This window comes from Vespa mandarinia, chromosome 8 (genome assembly GCF_050613455.1).
Source record: "Vespa mandarinia isolate Hongniang chromosome 8, ASM5061345v1, whole genome shotgun sequence".
NCBI lineage: Eukaryota > Metazoa > Arthropoda > Insecta > Hymenoptera > Vespidae > Vespa > Vespa mandarinia.
The window spans coordinates 470,836-489,952 of NC_140817.1; the positions used below are offsets into that span (position 1 = coordinate 470,836).

The 19,117-nt window shown below is 41.7% G+C and overlaps 3 protein-coding genes across 6 annotated transcripts; 1 reads left to right on the forward strand and 2 right to left on the reverse strand.

Moving 5' to 3' along the window:
* Window positions 1–1,954: 1,954 nt before the first annotated feature.
* Window positions 1,955–14,336, reverse strand: CSN8 (COP9 signalosome subunit 8). Of its 2 annotated transcripts, none has more exons than XM_035880818.2 (4): window positions 14,085–14,336; window positions 13,781–13,851; window positions 12,656–12,834; window positions 1,955–12,280 (listed from the first exon to the last, which is right to left on the reverse strand). In XM_035880818.2, the coding sequence occupies exons 2-4, from the start codon at window positions 13,801–13,803 to the stop codon at window positions 12,024–12,026; spliced, it is 459 nt and encodes a 152-aa protein (XP_035736711.1). In that variant the 5' UTR covers window positions 13,804–13,851; window positions 14,085–14,336; the 3' UTR covers window positions 1,955–12,023. The 2 variants fall into 2 exon arrangements, with proteins under 2 accessions (XP_035736711.1, XP_035736702.1); XM_035880809.2 differs by having other exon boundaries at window positions 8,075–12,280; window positions 14,118–14,336.
* Window positions 14,337–14,865: 529 nt separating this feature from the next.
* Window positions 14,866–16,483, forward strand: RabX6 (RAS oncogene family member RabX6). Its single transcript, XM_035880795.2, has 3 exons — window positions 14,866–15,424; window positions 15,907–16,151; window positions 16,247–16,483. The coding sequence occupies exons 1-3, from the start codon at window positions 15,245–15,247 to the stop codon at window positions 16,443–16,445; spliced, it is 624 nt and encodes a 207-aa protein (XP_035736688.1). The 5' UTR covers window positions 14,866–15,244; the 3' UTR covers window positions 16,446–16,483.
* Nfs1 (Nfs1 cysteine desulfurase) lies at window positions 15,483–19,105 on the reverse strand. 3 transcript variants are annotated; one of them, XR_004840020.2, is made up of 11 exons: window positions 18,970–19,105; window positions 18,798–18,877; window positions 18,578–18,694; window positions 18,366–18,503; window positions 18,095–18,300; window positions 17,876–17,997; window positions 17,630–17,787; window positions 17,289–17,560; window positions 17,087–17,176; window positions 16,728–16,865; window positions 15,483–15,757 (listed from the first exon to the last, which is right to left on the reverse strand). XR_004840020.2 is itself a non-coding variant. In XM_035880576.2 (10 exons), the coding sequence occupies exons 1-10, from the start codon at window positions 19,073–19,075 to the stop codon at window positions 16,802–16,804; spliced, it is 1,353 nt and encodes a 450-aa protein (XP_035736469.1). In that variant the 5' UTR covers window positions 19,076–19,105; the 3' UTR covers window positions 16,615–16,801. The 3 variants fall into 3 exon arrangements, 1 of the variants encoding a protein (XP_035736469.1); XR_004840022.2 differs by lacking the exon at window positions 15,483–15,757 and adding an exon at window positions 16,293–16,432; XM_035880576.2 differs by lacking the exon at window positions 15,483–15,757 and having other exon boundaries at window positions 16,615–16,865.
* Between the last annotated feature and the right edge of the window lie 12 nt (window positions 19,106–19,117).

The window sequence follows — 19,117 nt, forward strand, 5'->3', positions numbered from 1 at the left end:
TGATTTCGAGAGATCGATCGAAACGGCAAAGCTTTCGAGCGGTCCCTCGTCGATCGCGGATTTTCCTATTACGGATCGTGGAACCGGGATTCGTGATCGATGTAAACGACTCGCATCGATTTGCCGTACGATCTGTACACGTCTCCCTTGTCTATGTATGCGTTTGTCTTTGAATTTCCTCATCTACGTGTATATACTTGTACCATCCTCTCTCTTTCTCATCTCGCTTTCCGTTTCTGCATACTTTCTCGACGATTCTTCGATTATACATTTACCTCCCGTGCCTTCGCATTCGATCGACGGCGACGACGACGGCGACGGCGACGGCGACGATGACGGCGACGGTGACGGCAACGGCGACGGCGACGGCGACGACAACGATGACCGGAAGAAACAAATTCAAGGCAAAGCGTTTATTATAAATTCGTCTCGTTATCGTTCGTTCGCACACGAATAGCCTCTCAATGTCAACTTGTGAAACTAACCGAGCACACATCGCTCATTTACATAATTACTCTTTCTACTTGTGCAACTTGCGTTTCTTACGCATTTCTTTTTTTTTCCTATTTTTTCTTTCTCTTTTTTTTTCCTTTTTTTTCCTTTTTTTTTTTTTTTCCTACAGACGGAAGGACAAACAGATTAGTTACATAAAAAGAAAGAAATAGGAAGAGTATTCTTTTCTCCTGCAGAAACCACGCAAGAAAGTTTCGTTTATCATCGATTCGTGGTCTCTCGATCGTAACGCGTTCTACAATCGGCTTTTCTCCATTGGCACGAATGACATTGTAGTCTGGGTTACGTCGATCGTATTGAGTACCTAAGACGGATATGCTCGAATGCGTTTCGCAACGTAGATTAAGCGTTAATATTTAAAACTTTGTAGATTTGAGCCGTGCAACGGACCAAAAGAAAGAGAAATTTCGCAACCTAAATGCGTTTGCCCCGGATATAAAGCGAAGTTTGAAACGTTGCTATCGCAAATAGTTGACGCGAACCGTTATTGCTTTACGTACATAGGATACATTAAGTAATATTACTTAGCGTTCATCCCCATTACCTTACATGAAGTAATCGTAAAGGATTCTTACGTTCCGCGACTTCTGATCGTGCCGCCGCGGAGACAAGCGGTAATTACGCGTTTACGAGGACGCACGAGGTATACATGTGTATACCTATATCTACCTGCCTACTACTTTCGCCTCTCTAATTACGACGGAGGATAATCTTTGGTCGTTAGATTTGAATTTAACAGGACAAACAGGAAATTCATAGACGTTCGATTCATCGATCGTTAACTCGTTGTTCGCTCGTAACTCCGTTAGACCGCGCAAAAATTGTCTAATTAATGTTCGTATTCAGAAACGAACGAGACGATGCATACGTTTCGTTTTCTCTATCGAGGTACAACTGTACCAGCTGTTATAGCTTACGAAGGATCTTCAAAGAATCTTACCTTTTTAGAATGAAAATACTTTGCAGAATTTTCTATCTTCTATTCTGCGTACGTTTTGGAAAGAAAGTTGAGAATTTATTCGTGCCACTTTTATCGATCATCCTAAGAAATGTATCGTGCATATCGGGAGAGCCCCCAATATATAGAGACGTCTTCTTCTTTTCTCCGGAATTAGGTATCCTCTCGGCGAGCGGTCTATGCCGACCTCGCGGCACTCGCTGAGCATCGCGTATAGGTCGTTTCACCTGTCACCCAAGCGCAGAAACGAAAGAGAGAGGACGAGATGGCTCCGGGCGAAAAAGGAAAGGACGACGACGAGCCTCCGACGGACACCTCCACACGGACGCGCCACCGGAATCATTCTCGGACAAGAAAGACGTTTCGCTGTACTTCTGACTTAGTCCGCTGTGCTTGCTCTCTCCTCCTCCTCCTCCTCCTCCTCGTCAAGATTTGCACGCGCAAAAGGCAAATAATGACTTGGAATCTGCGCGTACCGTAGCTTTTTATTTCTTTCCAAAATACACGGGTCCGTTCCATCTCTTATACATAAAACATACGGCAAAGATTCAAATGACGATAATTAAAATAGTCGGTAATAAATAAGAGTGCGACGTATGTTAATTATACGGGAGAGAAGGACTTTTTCCTTTCGCATGAGTCTCGCTCGTTCGCATGCCTCGAAGAGGCATTCGAAAAAAAAAATAAACGAGACGATTAATCCGATCGAAAACGACATCCTGGTACTACTATATGAACTTTTTCCTTTTACTTTCAATTATATTCTTTTGTCCAGCAAACGTAATTTCCCTAAATGCTTCTTCGCAAGGGTGTAAACTCGTGCCGATAGAAGGATAAAGAGCCGAGAGTGCGAAAAAACGAATTCATTAAAAAGCATCATTTCGGGAGGTGTGTATACTTGCGTGCCTTCCTCTTTCTCTCTCTCTCTCTCTCTCTCTCCCTCTCACTCATTTATATTCTCTCATACAAAACCACGATTTACAGTTATTCGATAATACGAGAAAGGCCTATCCCTCCGGTATTTCGAGGTAGCGTGTACGCAACGTGCCTTGCGTGGGACCTGGGTGGAAGATCGAGGCTGATTAATGGCGCTTAGAGGAAGAGACACGAGAGAGAGAGAGAGAGAGAGAGAGAGAGAGAGAGAGAGAGAGAGAGAGAGAGAGAAAGAGAGAGAGAGCACGAGGCGGCACGAGCCCGAGTATACGTGGAAGAAAGGACCTCTTCGCGAGAGTCGTCGCACCCCTCGCGTGGCCCGAGTCTACGCGGTATGCGTATTGTATGGTAATATCGTCCGTGTACCTACTCCAATATTTATTCCCCGTCGTTATAACGCGCTTTTACTCCATCCGACACCATCCATCTTCTCCGTCGCGTTTCACGCGCTTCTTATACTCCACCACGTTCTTCTTATTTCTTTTTTTTTTTTTTCAAATCTACTAGCGTCCATAACACGATTTCCTTTCGATAAACGTTCACAATTAAAACGAACCTTATTTTTCGACTTATCGTCCTCGATGTTCGTCAAATTATATTCTTTTGTTGAGGAAAAAATTTGGAAAATGATGGAATATATCTTGGAAAAAAGTTGTGATTCTTGCTACGGTGCGTCGAGACTTTAGATCCTGTTTGCTCGTCTTTATAATATCGCCTAAGCAGCTTCGGTCTCCCGGCTAAGCGAGAAAGAGAGAATGGCGACACGCAAGGAGAGGAGAGAAGCGAGATCGAGGTAGTAAAGAAAGAGAGAGAGAGAGAGAGAGAGAGAGAGAGAGAGAGAGAGAGAGCGAGAGAGAGAGAGTATAAGAGAAGCGATCAAGCGAACGAAGAACGGATGGAAAGAGTCTCTCTCTTTCTCTCTCTCTCTCTCTCTCTCTCACTCTCTCTAGCGAGATACAACTCGCGAGAGTCTCGAGGATAGGAGGTGAAGGGCCAGGAGGGGAGTGGGTGAGCCGACCTCTAACCTCGCGGCAACCGTGCCGTGCCGACACAGCGCGCGCGAGGACCGCCGGCATAAACTAGCGTGCTGCGAGCAAAGCCAAGACTCGCCCGCCTTTCACTTCGAGATAGAGAAAGAGAGAAAGAGAGAGAGAGAGAGAGAGAAAGAGAGAGAGAGAGAGAGAGAGAGAAGACGAAGGCGAGCGCATAGACGGCACTCTAGCCGTGGGGAGTGCCTCGCGCTATTATCATATTATAAGCGATTCGTCGTCCTCGTCGACTCGCACGAAAAGTGGGAGACACGAAACTGTCAGGAAAATTCAAACCAATTATCGACGTTTTTCTTTAAGAGATTTTCGAAAAATCAAGTTCAAAGTCTCTGCTCCTTAGATCCCTACAAGTTTCCTTTTCTATTCTCTCGGGATCGAGCAGATGCGATATCGCGGCTCGATGCACCGACTGTCGAGGTCGGCATTTAGCCTCCTACTTGGTACTCTTCTCGGCGAGGACGCGGACAGTTGCGACGATAGTACCGATCACGAAGTAGCAAGAGTATCGCGCGATGTCGAACGCCTCTCGAGCGTTCGATCTAAACGCAAGCGGAAAGCGAGAGAAAGAGAGATAGAGAGGAATAGATAGAGAGAAAGGGAGAAGACGGCGAATCTAACCGGTGAGAGTGCACGGCCGTAACGTACGGTACGTTACGGTCGTGCCGGCATGCCCGTAGGTCGACCCGTAACGCGACGTGTAATTATCATCTCCCAAGGGCCTATCCCACGCTATCCGAGTTAAGTGGGACACCACCGATTGCTGCGTGAGCGATCAGAGAGAAAAGTAGGGGCTGCTGCCGACCGGGGTGATTCTTCTGAAGAAACAAAAAAAAAAACAAAACAAAAAAAAGAACAAAAACAAACGTAAAAAAGAAGAGAAACGAGAGGGAAGGAAAAAAAGGCCATTAAATTTTTTCAACGTTTGATTTTTTCAATATTTGCGACGCCGTGAAAAAAATCGATTGTCCTAAATCAAGTGTACATAATTGAGATCTTAATGAGAAATCAATCTCGCGGAGGGTCGCTTTTCTCGCTGTCAGCGAGCGTCTCTCAATGAATCCGACGACCATCGCTTGAATGATTAAACGATTCCTGTCTGAACGGCAAAGCTCCGATCGCTTATAGAGCCTGCTCGTTCGCCTTACGAACTCACCTTCGAACCAATCGACGAGGTTCGATCGTAAGTGTGTGCTTCGTTTTCCGTCCCCGATCGTTATGTTATTATTATTTGAAAGACCAACCAGCTCGCTCATCCTCGTCAAACAACATCTAATCCTTCTATCGTTATACAATCGATCGCGCTTCTATTTGTCGAAAGTCTAACGACTCGACTTTTCTCAACGCGTTCGATCGTCCAAACAAATGACGAATAAATATATGTATAATCGTAACAAATTATAAACGATAAATCCACATTGAAATTTATCGCCGATAGGTAATAAACCCGATGATTTCTATAAGCGAAGCGAAATGCCGAACAGTCCGCATTCGGTGGAAAAATAATTGGTTCTATCTCAATACCATACGTTAAATTCGCTCGTTAGATTTTTAAATCTCATACGGTTGAAAAATAGTTCCCGATAAAAGTAATTAAATGCGTGGACGCACAAACGCGTCAATGATACACTTGAGCGATACCTCGTTCAAAGACGCACACAGAAGAAATCGATTAGATACACTTACGCGTATCAATTGACTTTAAAGTTTCCGTACTGCCGCAACGTAATTCGTACGATTCTATTACTATTACGTTATTTCATTGAACAAGGTCACGCGTTCTGGCACTCGGTAACAACTCTCCCATCGATGTTCCCTCGTTTCACAAAAATTTAATACGTCCAAGTCAAAAGTCTACGATCGTCTTTCGTCTCCCGTCTTTTCTCCGAATCGTGTAACTTTGCTTGATGCAAATTATCTCGTTATTACGTAGCCTACGAGTTTACGAAATAGATTTAATTTTAACGCTGATTACGCGAATCGAGTAGAAAATAGCGTTACACGATCGCCTTTCGAAGAAGCCTTGCCGTTTCGCTTGACACGAACATCGTGCCTAATTACAAGAACGGCAGTTCGGTGGGATTGTTAAAGAACAGTGATACGTTCGGAATCCCAGGTGGGAAGCTTCGAGCATGCTCGTGCACGACGTTGGTGGCCGCCACCCGGAATAAAGGACTGCAGAGACGTTGGATTTCCTTGCGCTAGATTCGTTTCATTTGAGATAAACGATCGAAGCCGGTTTGACGATGGTAAATCGATCGTTCGTTCTATACCGCCGCCGCCGCCGCCGCCGCCGCCACCGCCGAGACTCGCGCCTTATCCCAAAAATTCAAACTCCTTTCTAGCCGCCGTCTACAAGCGCACGTCCGAGATGGACGTCACGTAAATCAAGATCTGTAATGGATCTAATGAAGTTGCAACAACGATTTCCGTGAAACAACGCGCGCGAGAGAAGCTATAAGTCAACATTGACGATATATGATTGACTTATACTACTTGCCGTTTCAACGATGGACGCGGATAGATTTACAAGCGATTTCAAAGCTATTTCCAATCGATTTAAAAGCGATTTCATCGACATCCTCGCTAATTTTATCGTACTTAAAAAACACGAGTAAAGTGGCAATTAAGTTTCAATATCTAATTTACACGTGGAACGGACGGGAACAGAAATGAATAAAGTGGTAACATGGTCGAACAAAAGAGAACGTGTTTTCTCTCTTCCTCTCTTCTCTCTCTCTCTCTCTCTCTCTCTCTCTCTCTCTCTCTCTCTCTCTGTGTGTGTGTTTGTGTGTATGACAGACACGAAGCTTTATCGAACGCTTCGAACATCTGCGCTATCCGCAAATTGGAAATACGTTGAAAGAGAGAGAGAGAAAGCGAATGAACGAGAAAGGGTATTGGTCGGGTGACGTCATTCAAGGTAACCAGATTAGAACTCGTCCGATAGCGTTCGGTCGACGTAGGATCGAATAAAAATCTCTCATCGATGACGCTTTGAGGATTTTCGTACGTAAAAATGTTTTAATTCGATCAACACTTTTGCGATAACAATGACCAATCTTAATTCACCTTGTATCCAAGTTATGTCTATAATTAACAAGGATGTATTTCGGGGTATATAAGATAATAAAGTTGTATCCGTGTTTTTTCCTTGTATATGTAAAAGTCAATAAAAAAAGAAAAAAGAACTTGACGCGCGAGCATGTTCATCGGACATCTTACACAACGCTAAAATTACGCCGTTCGCGTAATTTCTCGATCGTTTGGCGCAAGACACCATTATTTATCCCGGCGTGTCGCGAAAAATGCCTGCAAGCTGTGGCATTTAAGCGGCATCGGCCGCGCGATTCCGCCGCGTTTCTTCGCACCGTAACGAAGAAGCGGCAAAAGCGAGGTGAGAAAACCCAAGGATCCGCCAGATACCTCTCTCTCTCTCTCTCTCTCTCTCTCTCTCTCTCTCTCTCTCTCTCTCTCTCCATCTCTCTCTTGGATAGACGCAACGGGCCGCCGACTCTAAGCTAGGAACGCACCTTTCTCTCTCGCTCAAGGAAATAGAGTATCGGAGCATCCCGTGAAGCGCGCTACACGGAAAGAAAGAGGGAGAGAGAGGAAGGGAGAGAGAGAGAGAGAAAGAGAGAGAGAGAGAGAGAGAGAGAGAGAGAGAGAGAGAGAGAAAGAGACGAGGTCGAGCGTGTACACGCGGTGCGCCGCACCGAAGGCAAGTCGCGTCCTTTTTCCCGCAGCGCGCACGAAAGTAGAGAGACAATAGGTACGTGGGCGCAGCATCGCGAACCCTAACCTTAGGTGATCCCATATTCCGTTCTCCCGTTGAACGTTCTATTCCATCCTCCTCCCCCTCTCCGTTGAGCCCTCGTGCACTCTTCGTTTCTCTCCGCGAGTCTCTCGCGTGTCAGGTCGGAGCCTCGCATTCGCTTCACCTGCACCTCTTCTTAGCTATTTCTTTTCTCTTCTTTATCTTTGCTACTCTCCGAGAAGTAGTAGTACCGCTTGAGTCGAGAAGCAAGCGTTCGCTTGCGAAATCCCACAAGTTCTGCGGCCGGCGAGAACTCAAAGTGCCTCCGAGTCGAGTGGCTCCGTCGAGAGGGCCGTCGTATCGGGGCCACCGATCACCTGGCCCTCGGAAAAGCTTATCCGCCTACTCGCTTGCCTGTCTGCCGACGAACGAGGAGAGAGCGGGAGAGAGACTCCGTTTGAGAATCCTTCTTCGTGCCGTTCTCAGGAAAGCCGTGCCACCCAAGGAAAGTCCGTGACAACGCCTTCTTCTACCTAAACAAAGATCGATCCCGCATCGATTCCGTTTCGACGATCGACTTTTCTATCCTTTAATTATACCAAGCTTCCGAGTTCGTAACGTAGCTGGCGAACTTTCAGGACGATCTACACTCGCAATCTCTTCGAATCTGAGGAAAGTTGGAAAAGTGGAGGGTGAGACCGATCGATGATTCGATTGCGGATACGTTCGAATAGCCGCGAACTGTAATTGTGCTAAAGGTAACGATCAGTTTTCTTTCCGCGTGGAATGCTGCGGAGAAGGTGCATTCTAAGCGCACCCACCGCCTTAACCGAGTGCACGAGAAAGAAGGAAAGAAAGAAAGAAAGAAAGAAAGAAAGAAAGAAAGATAGATAGATAGGTAGAGAGAGAGAGAGAGAGAGAGAGAAAGAGAGAGAGAGAGAAATCTCCATACGATCGAGAAGGAAACTTAATATATATACAGATATAGAAAGCTGTAGAGACGAAGAAGCATAGTCGGTGGTGGTGAGATTGCCATTGCGCTCGCAGAAGAAGGAACGAGCGTGATCGCGATAAAGAAACAATCGAACTCGGTCCCGCCCACGAGACCGCCAACATTCAATTGTGTCTTCTCCTTCTCTTTCTTACTCCCATTTCTCTTTGTCTTTCTCCTTCTCTCTTTCTCGATCTATCCATCCATCTAATCGTTCTTTCCTTTCGCGCTCGGTGCTTCGAAGCGCGTCGAATAAGACGCTAACGGTATAAACCCTTGCGAATCGAATCATGGAGATATTCTCCTTCTACTCCTTCGAAAGAGGAGAAGAAGAAAAAGAAGGGAGGCGATGGACAATTCGCGCTTCAAGGTCACGCAAAGATATGACTGAGAGTATGTGTGTCTGAGAGAAAAAGAGAGAGAGAGAGAGAGAGAGAGAGAGAGAGAGAGAGAGAGAGAGAGCGAGAGAGAGAGAGAGAGAGAGCGAGAGAGAGAGATACGTGACTTGGTCGAAAAGGAGGTAGAGGAGGTAGAGGAGGAGGAGGAGGAGGAGGAGGAGGATTCGAACGAGAAAGGACGATCACCCGGATCATCCTTCGAACTCTACGAACTCTCTCTCGAGAGAGGTGAATCGGCCGGATTACGCAAGCGGAGTAATTGAATATCGGTAGAGACATTGTTGTCATACCGCGAGTACCGTTCCACCTTGCTTTACAATGAAACGTAATAATAAAGGGGAGTGGCCTAGGAAAGATTCTGATTTCATTATTACACCATGCAGAACCGATGTAGAACGAATTATCATAGTCATCGGACGAAATCCGTTGACGCGGCAGAAAATATCCTTAACGTCAGGATTCTGTCGAGACGATGATCTTTCGCAAGTCGTTCGACCGCAACGGCGACGAACGAACGAACGAACGAACGAACGAACGAACGAACGAACGAAAGAATATTCGCTCGTATGCGAGCTGTTTAGAGCTCATTAGCCGGCTATTAGATAGAGAAGAAGAAAAAGGAGGATGAAAAATAAAAAGAAGAAGAGGTGGTGGTAGTATCGGTGTCGGTACTACCGATCGAGCAATGGCGGTACCATTTATGGGAGAAAAACGCATTCACCCCGAGCCGTCGTACTCGTCGTCATTATCATCACCCTCCTCCTCCTCCCCCTCCTCCTCCTTTTCTCTCTCGGTCCAACGTCCCAAGCCTTCCGCAGCTCGCGAAGAAGGCGGACTTTCGAAATCGAGCGGTCGCTCGTTCGATTCGTGCCGTTCGCTCGCTCGGAGCATCGGCGTTTTCCGCGGCACCGTGCAAAGGTCATACCGGGAACGGGCCGCCGCGCGTCACATGTACACGTTCAGAAAAGAGAGATGCGAGTACTTATGTACGTTCGTTCTCTGCTAAGTCGGGAAAAGAAGAGACGGCAAAGTTACTATACGATGAGCCTAGGATAGGACGTGTATTCGCGCACGCTCGCTAGGGGAGGTCAACCGAGAGGTAACCGGCAACGACCGCCGAGCCCCGTTCGCCGAGATATGCACCTCCTCGCGCCCCTCTTTGCGCTTCGATTAATCTCCTCTCTTGCGAGTCTCTCTAAGACTTGCGAGTTTATTACCGTCCCGAGCTATCTTCCTATTCTAGCTAAACTTCTATTGGATTCTACAATTCACCTTTATATCCTACAAATTTCTACCCTTGGAAATGATTTACGAAGAAAAAAAAATCTATCATTTTAAGGAACGTCTTGCAACGTCAACGTCGCGCGAAGATGATCGTCGAGCGTGCGAAAATCAAAGAGGAAAATGACACTCTTCGCTTTCACTTCGCTAGAGAAAGAAACCGGTTTTTCTTTAATAATAACGAAGAATTTTACTCGTTCTTCGTATAATATTCTCTACGAGTTAATCTTAACTTTTTACAATTTTTTCCAAACTTTGTGATAAATGGAGAAAAACGACTCTTGAGTTTGATCATCTCTGAATGGCAGAGACGACGATACTCTCGAAAAGAGAAGATCAGATTACACCTGTACACCACGGAGCCAAAGTACTTGGGCAAAATAAAAGAGAGGTAACAATCGACTCGGCCATTCGCAACATCCTGAACGACTCGTGATTCCTCTTTCTCTCTCTCTCTCTCTCTCTCTCTCTCTCTCTCTCTCTCTCTCTCTCTCTCTCTTTCGCCTCGCGCGTGGTTAACCCTCTCCACGAGGCTCGATCGCGCCGCCTGCCTGCCGAGGCGCGATAGCTCCATGAAAAAAAGAAAAAGGAAAAGAAAGAGAAAGAAACAGCTGCGCGATATCTCGATGCAATCATCTCGCTCGTTGAAACGACGATGAATCTGCATTATTCGAAGAACGGCACGTGGTACGTCGAGGCGCAAGGGACGCCGCGATACGAGTAGATACGCAGAGGAACTTGGCGTCTTTTCTTAACGTGGCATCGTTTCTCTACTACTATCCACTTTGAAATCCTCCCCCGCTGAGATCGAACGTCTTTTTCGATACCAATTATTGCGCAGATCGCACGTTCTCGATATGTACGGGGCACCTAGGATAGGCACTCTTTTCTATAGAACACGTCCTACGGAGCGCGTGGGAACGCCTTCTAGATACGACTCGGCGCTTTTCTTCGTTCATTCCCACGTATCGTGGACCATGGACGCGAACGGATGGACATAGTCGTACGAAAAGGAAAATATTCGCAAACTTTGCCAATTCCTTCGAACGTCTAGAGAAACAAAAAAAAAAAAAAGAAAAGAAAAAAAAAATGAAAGAAAAAAGATCCAAATACGCAAGACCGACATCGTTGTACCGCTGAATGAATATCGTAAGAAACTTCCTAGGGGTATTGATAAAAGAACGATTTCGTCTAGAGAAAAAGCCTACAATCGTGTAACGCTACTAGATATATCTCGATCCCAACGCAAAGCCGCGCACGTTACAATGTCGAGCGGCCTGGAATTGATTTCATAGAGAATTACTTGGCGTCGGTGGGTATATAGCTTTTCTCTAGGTAGAAAGAGAACATACCTGACCGTCCGCAATTTTTTAAAAACAACCGAAGATTCGATTTGAGTGTGACGCAATGCCTCCGGCTGAATCTCCTTAAGTGCGAAATTTGCTGCACCCGCGATCGCTCGCTCGATCATTGCTTTCACGCGCGAGATCGAAGAAATCACCGCACGGTCCGCCACCCATTACTTTGGAACTCTATAGATATACGTTACGCAAGTTCACCCAATCTATCTACGATCTATAGGTAGCGAGAAATTTGGAAGCGTGCTCTTGCAAAACGGTTTCTCTTCCAGAAAGTAGAGTCCTATGTGATTAACCACAAAGAGAGAAGAGAAGAAATAAAGAAAGAAAAGAAAAAAGCATAGAAAGGAATCGGGTATATTTACGTTTCGCGATACTTTTATTGCTCTTTCTTTCGACGGGAAAGGAGGAGAAAAGAATAAAGGGAAAAAAGGAAAAACAAGAAAGAAAAAGAAAATAAAAGGAAAGAAAAAACACTCGAGAGTCGATTTCGCACAAAAAAAGTGTCACTATCGTGGACGATGGTCGATCGATCGTGATCGAACTCAAAGAGCTTCTTCGCACGTTCGACACCGTGCACGTTCTTCCGATCGAACGAACATCGACAGCGTGGGTAGATACGGTGACATAATATTTCTAAAGGATGAAGGTACGGAGATATTTTGACGCGTTGTGTTCCTTTGACGCGCACTTCCTCGTTTATGTAATACGATTACGCTGTAAAAGCTAAAGGCTTTAAAGTACCGAAAGGATCGATTCTCTCTCTTTCACGTTAGTTCGGCACTTGGTTAATTCTCCAAGAAGGAGACAAATTGCGTGAGCTTTTTCAGTTGATCCTCCGTCAGGCAGATCTCGTTGGTAAAGATGCATTGTTCCTTGTCGATTTTAACCGGTTGGACCATCGACCCGTCTATGCTCCAGCCCCTTTCCATCGCCGCCTGTTGAGCCTCTTCCAATGCAAGACCCGTCATCGCTGCGAGCACCGTCAAACCTAACGACGAGTAAGCCTTGGATATCAGCGTCATCGCTTGCTCGCGAACGCTATCTGAAAGGATCGTCCACGATGGCATTCAAATCCTTTATCCTTATCTTTGGAAAAATTAATCGGTTCGGATTTATGGCGAGTTTTCGCGCCAGAATCGAAACAAATAAATGTGGACATATACACATATATGTATATGTGTGTACATATATATATATATATGTGCGTATATGTGTATATATATACACACACATATATATATATATATATATATATATATATATATATATATATACAGACATATGGATACATTGCCCGGTGAATATTTGCTTTCGTAATGAGCGCGATTCTCGCTAAAAGGTTTCCAAGACAATAATGAAAGTTATCGAGATCGTGGAAGGTAGGGTGCGCGTCGATACCTCCGATAGCTAACGATACCTTTCAGAGCAGTCATGATCCCGGAAACGTCCTCGCTCCAATCCGCGTTGAGAGCTACGTGCACCGCGGGCCAGTCCCGTTGCCACATGTGTTTCCCTACCGCCCATATTCGGCCCAATTCCGAATTAGCATCCTTCAGATTCGACGGTATTCGTTTCCACAAGCACTTTGCGTTGCATCTACGATGAGTTAATTTTGTTTTCTTCCCTTATTGTATTTAACTGTTTTAAAAACTTGTCACGTGCATTGATCTTGCATAATTATATATTTGTTCAAAAGCATATATTTCTTGCAAAAGCATTGATATACAATAAGTAAAGTCAACGTGGAATATCGAAATGTTATCGATCGCACTAAAGAAATCACGATAAGCGTATGCATTTATCTTATTAAAAGGTAAAGACTAGACCCCGCTCCGGTTTTCTTAACGATCATGCCAAATTGAATTGAAAGTTAATGTAAGATAAAATCGGAGAACAGTGCTTTGACCATAAAATCGTCCGATCAAATTAGCCAAGACTAATAGCATTCTCCGGCTACCGAGCGCGACTACGTGAATGCGATAATTGCCGATATAAGCACGGAGAATGCAATTAAAGTGAAAACAAGAGATACCGCTCTTAGTTAAACGTATGCCGATCAAAGGCGTTTTCTGCATTTTCGAAATATATTTTCCGATCAAACTATATCTCCCTATAGATCCTAAATTAGTTCAGAATTGTATCGTAGATTGCGATAGAATTAAAGTTTAATTGCTAGACGATATTCCACGTTTGGTATTACGTGTTATCTCGACGCTATCAAAATTAATAAATAATAGGTACAATTCTTACGCCTATCGACGGACAAGTGCGATTTAGAGGTGGGAGGAGGGGAAAGAAAGAAAAAAGAAAAAACTAGAAAAAAGAAAAAAAAAAAAAAGAAAAGAAATACTAGATACGACGAGTAATTAAACGTTAATTCGGTCACTTTTCTAATGATACAATTATTGAAAAAAGTTATCCAAGTCGAATAAAAGTAAAAGATCCATAGATAGATGTAAATCGTGTGGATCTTTCTCATTCTTTGTGACACTGGCACGCATAAGGTTCGACAATAGTTTGATAAGTAATTTGATAGACTTACAAATCATTCTGGTAAAGATACATAGCCAATAGTTGAGCATAAGTTTGTGCCGACGCAACTCCAGCAGGTGCCTGAAAATAATATCGCATGAATAAAGGTTAAAAGGCTTGAGCGATACAATTTTGTAAATATATTTAAAAATATTTTACATTCGGTAATCGAAGAGAAAGATGTGACACAAGAAAGATCTGACCATAGAAGAAGTTTCAATAATTGATAGAATTATAGAACATTTAAACGTATCATTATGTACAATTTTCTACGTCTAAGAACAATGGCGTTTGATAAATTAGAAACAATATACCTATTAATAAATTGGACACACAATTGCGCTAACCTCTAATTCGGCTTTCTCCAATTCGAGAAGGAATTTGCCAACTTCGTTTAGCACCATGATGAAGAGCTTCGTTATTTCCTTAGAGAAAAAAATGACTCATCGAATAAAATATGAAGGAATCTATGAAACATCGAAATCAAGTAACGTCAAAGAAAATTCTTTGAACAGCTGAAGCTGCCAAAGACTGACACGGATCACAAAGAAATACATAAGCATTCTAGAGGGCGACACCGTACGACGCTTCAACTCGCGAATTCGATTAAATCGCATATCGATTCCCCATCGATAGCCAACGTCCAGGATAAAAGGCTCGATATCGAGATATCGGTCTACGTATCGACGATTACAATTGACAATATATATTTATTTAAGAACGAGGAGACAATAATTATTCTTATAATATAATTAAATCCATCTTGCGAAACATTGTGTCATTCCGAAATCAATAAGAAATAAACTACTATTTAAAACTGGTTATTCGATTTGCTAATGGTTGCGTCATCTCCCATTTTGAGATAGACCAAGAACAAGATAAATCTCACTGCTCTTTAAAATAATATTTTCTTTTTCACTTTTTATACTAGAGAGCATATTGTAATATTTCTTATTCTTAAGAAATAAGTAATTTAGACTAACTGAGGTGTGCGCTGAGGTGTATACCTTGTATACCATGACTTTGTATACCGTGACTTGTCCCGCCGGTAAAAATTTAAATTAATCGACTAATCTCACAACCAACGATCGACTGCTTGTAAACAATGACGCTGTATCTGCATAACGATCACATATGTAAATCTCGAATGGAATATCATTTCCATAAATTATACGAAAGAAAATTTTATCCTAATTATTATTATCGCAATCGAATCGTTTGTCTGCGATAGCGATAGTTCATGGTCCATCGTCTACTATTTTTATTCTATCGCGTTAACGTAGGATTACTTCTTCTTCCGTGCATTAGGAGATCCTCAAGTGCGTACGGTCGGAGGAACGTTTCAATATAAAAAAGAAAAAAAAAGAAATAATTCGCGTTGCCGTACCCATTTTACAAAGGTACATTTTACATCATAATATGATACCTGACTGCTGATGTTTTCGGTTGGTGTTAAGGCGATTTTACATGGGACATGGCTACCGTCAAAGTAACGGAGCAGAAAGTTATTCTTTGTGGTGAATATGGTGTTGGGAAAACGTCTATATTCAGGCGATTTGCAAACAATTCCTTCGTCGCAAGTAACGATCGAAAATCGACGCTTGGTCTCGATAATATCGACAAAGAATATATAGTCGACGACAGACGAATACGTGTAAGTATGACCAAATTTGTTCTCTCTCTCTCTCTCTCTTATCCTTTACCATGCGATTTTAATTGTTAATTCATACAATATCTGAATATTTTCCAATCGAATTTTTATGTATAATGCAACGAGTAATTCAAGTACTTTAATTTTTAAGTGACATTAACGACGCATTAAAGCTCAATCTATATTTCACCATCCTCGGTCTACAATTGAATGGAATAGATGATTTAGACAGTTTGCATATATATGCACCTGATGCGTAGGTAGCCCGTAGGTGGAGATTAATCGTAGGAACGTTTCCGTACATTTTTTACGCTCTGTCTCTGTTTTCTGCGCTCTCTGAAATATAGATCAGAAATTTTCTTAAAAAGTTAACCTTTTTTTTTATTTCTTCCATAGTTAGGATAGCACATGGAAACGTATGAATTAGAATTTATTAAAATATAGTTGACGCAAAAGTTTCCTTGCTTTTTTTCTTTCCTTTACAGTTACAATTATGGGATACCGGAGGTATGGAGAGAGTAGCATCCGTAACATCGAGTTACTACAAGTTTGCCGAAGCAGCTATTCTGGTATTTGCTCTAGATAACTCAACGTCTTTTCATCTTTTATCTCAGCATCTATTGGATATAGTTACGTATGCGGAAAACGCAAAGATTTTTCTTTGCGGTAATAAAAGTGACTTGGAAGGGGTCACTCCGCAAGTTACGGATGCAGAAATGGAACAATTTTGGTAGGTTTCTTGAGAAAAAAAAAAAAAAATATATACATATATATATATATATATTTCTCTTAATTTCTATAATATAACATATATGATCACTTTAGCGAGCAATGTCATAACTTAATCTCTGGAACTTACAAAACGTCTTGTAAAACCGGAGAAGGAATACATGAAATGTTCGAGGACATTGCGCAGCATCTAGTTGAAGCTAATCGATCTCGTATGGAACTTCACGAAATGGACAAGGATCGTTTTAAAATTTCCTATATCGACGAAGCTACCGATCCATCCTGTTTATGTTAAAAAAAAAAAAAAAAAAAGAAAAAAAACAACAACAACAACGAACTTTTACAATTTTTTTTAGAAACAAAGGAATTGAATTATATTTCACGTCACGCGTGTATACGACAGATGCACTTTTCCAAATACAGAGCAAGTATTTGGAAACACTGACGTAAAAATTTTATATACATAAATATCTAGGAATAAAATTAAGGTCCTTAGCAGTAACGATTTTTAAATTTTAATTTTATTATACTTCGAGAATAATTTTAATTAACCGAGCTTTAACTCTTACGAACTTACTCTCTACGCTTAATTCTCTCTGCTTATCTCGATATATGAGCCTTCTAACTCACACGCTGACGAAGAAGAAAAAACTAATGCTGAGTCCATTTGATAGTTTTTAAATCGATTCCATCTTCGACCATTTCCCACAGGGGACTGTAAAGAAACAAATTTTGTGATTAACGTAATCTCGATATTTTATCAGATTTTTTTTTATCGAATTCAACATAATTCTATTGTTAAAAACACGTTCGACAATGAATCCATCCAGATAGTAACGATAATTATGTTCACGCATCGCAAATTGAAAATGAATTGTATATTAATCATGCTTCTACATTAAATAAAAATTTATACTATGATCAACGAAGTTTTACCTCATATCGCGAAGCTTCTTAACTTCTTCAATCGTATGTTTTGCAGTATATTCAATTTCCTCCAGCGTAGTAAACCGGCCAATACCGAATCTGCCCAAATTGAATTACAAAAGCACATTATATGTGTATACATAGATACGTATAATGCATACATATATATGCTCGTATATTGTTTTATATATTATTATCGTTTTATACTTGCCTGATACTAGAGTGCGCTAGATCTTCCGATGCTCCAATTGCTCTTAACACGTAACTAGGTTCTAAACTTGCACTTGTGCATGCAGAACCACTACTTAAGGCTATTTCTTTCAGTGCCATTAATAATGATTCTCCTTCTACACATGCAAATGACAAATTAACGCATCCAGGATACCAAGCAATTGAGTCCCCATTGCGTACAACTTGCGGTAAATTAGACATAATTTTTTCAATCAAGATATTTGAAAGATTCGTAATATATTTATGATCATACTGAAAACGAGTAATTAATATAAGTAATAGAAAGTTCTATATGAAGAACTATAAAATGATGAAGCATACCTCCATTTCTGATCGTGCCAAGTCACAAGCAGCACCAAGCCCAACAGCCAAAGGTGCTGGAACAGTTCCGCTTCTCATACCTCGTTCCTGTCCACCTCCGCTTTGTAACGCTTCAATGCGAACACGTGGCCTTCGTCTTACATAGAGTGCTCCAATACCTATGCAAACGATTATACCATAAATAGGACATAATTTAAAAACTTGCAAGAGTTCATAGCGCGAGATATATATATATATATATAATACCTTTGGGTCCATATATTTTATGACCACTAATAGACATGAGATCAATGTTCATCGCATTAACATCAAGCGGTATCTTGCCAACGGCTTGAGCTGCATCGGTATGAAAAAAAACCTTTCTCTTTCTGTAGAAAAAACGATGATTAATCTAATATATATATAATATATATACGTATATAAAATAAGAATATTTTATTTCTCAGCATACAATTATACGTGTACCTGCAAATAGCACCAATCTGTTCGATAGGTTGTCTAACACCAATTTCATTATTAACTGTCATTACAGAAACGAGCGATGTAGCTGGCGTAATAGCGGCTTCTAATTGATCGATATCGATAAGTCCATTTGATTTAACTGGTAGATATGTCACGTCAAATCCTTCTGCCTCCAAGGCTCTGCATGAATCTAATACACATTTGTGCTCCTAAATGTATATATAACGATTTCAATAGAATGACTTCATCTTTAACTAATATTGTAAATACTTACAGTTTGTGTTGTTATAACATGATTTTTTCTTGATTTATAAAACCTTGCTACGCCCTTCACAGCAATGTTATTGCATTCTGTTGCACCAGACGTAAAAACAATCTCTTTTTTATCGGCACCTATCAGATCTGCCACTTGCTATGGAAAGAATCATTAAAAATATTCAAAGGAAAACTTTATTCCCATATTAATGCATATACTATTGTACCAACTTTACGAGCATGTTCTATTGCAGCTTCTGTTTCCCATCCATACATATGGGTTCTAGAATGTGGATTTCCATAATAAGAAGTAAAATATAACATCATCTTATCCAATACCCGTGGGTCCTAAACATTAATCGTACTATTATTTTATAACCTATTACGTTATACTTATTGATTAAAGACATTGCACTGTTAAAGCATAAGATTGTGCAATATTAATCCATACCATAGGTGTTGTAGCTTGAGCATCTAAATAAAGCGATCTACCTTCCAAGGGTCCTCTCTTATATTCATCGGTGATAGGAGCTATGGATAATTATAAAACCGCTATAATAAAATGTTAATCGTACTTTGACAAGTAACGACAGATAGGATATGTAATAACAAATAAAACATACATTCGTATTCGGTGATTTCTGAAAATTGTTGACTAAACCTACTTAAAGAGCGACAATCTTTAACTTGCCGTAACGTTATCATTAAACTTCTAGTCGGCCGAAACATAATGAAAATATTAATATTATAAGTAATTACTGATCGTGCCCG

Bases quoted from the DNA above. Each gene is read 5' to 3' on its own strand.
- CSN8 (XM_035880809.2), bottom strand. From the start codon at position 14,174: ATGGTGCTAAACGAAGTTGGCAAATTCCTTCTCGAATTGGAGAAAGCC. The intron at 13,852-14,117 runs GTTAGCGCAATT...TATTATTTTCAG, and splicing joins TGGAGAAAGCCGAATTAGAG to GCACCTGCTGGAGTTGCGTC. The intron at 12,281-12,655 runs GTATCGTTAGCT...CGATCCTTTCAG, and splicing joins GATCATGACTGCTCTGAAAG to ATAGCGTTCGCGAGCAAGCG.
- RabX6 (XM_035880795.2), top strand. From the start codon at position 15,245: ATGGCTACCGTCAAAGTAACGGAGCAGAAAGTTATTCTTTGTGGTGAA. The intron at 15,425-15,906 runs GTAAGTATGACC...TTTCCTTTACAG, and splicing joins TCGACGACAGACGAATACGT to TTACAATTATGGGATACCGG. The intron at 16,152-16,246 runs GTAGGTTTCTTG...TGATCACTTTAG, and splicing joins GCAGAAATGGAACAATTTTG to CGAGCAATGTCATAACTTAA.
- Nfs1 (XM_035880576.2), bottom strand. From the start codon at position 19,075: ATGTTTCGGCCGACTAGAAGTTTAATGATAACGTTACGGCAAGTTAAA. The intron at 18,695-18,797 runs GTATGGATTAAT...ATTAATGTTTAG, and splicing joins CTCAAGCTACAACACCTATG to GACCCACGGGTATTGGATAA. The intron at 16,866-17,086 runs GTAAAACTTCGT...GTTTCTTTACAG, and splicing joins AAGAAGCTTCGCGATATGAG to TCCCCTGTGGGAAATGGTCG.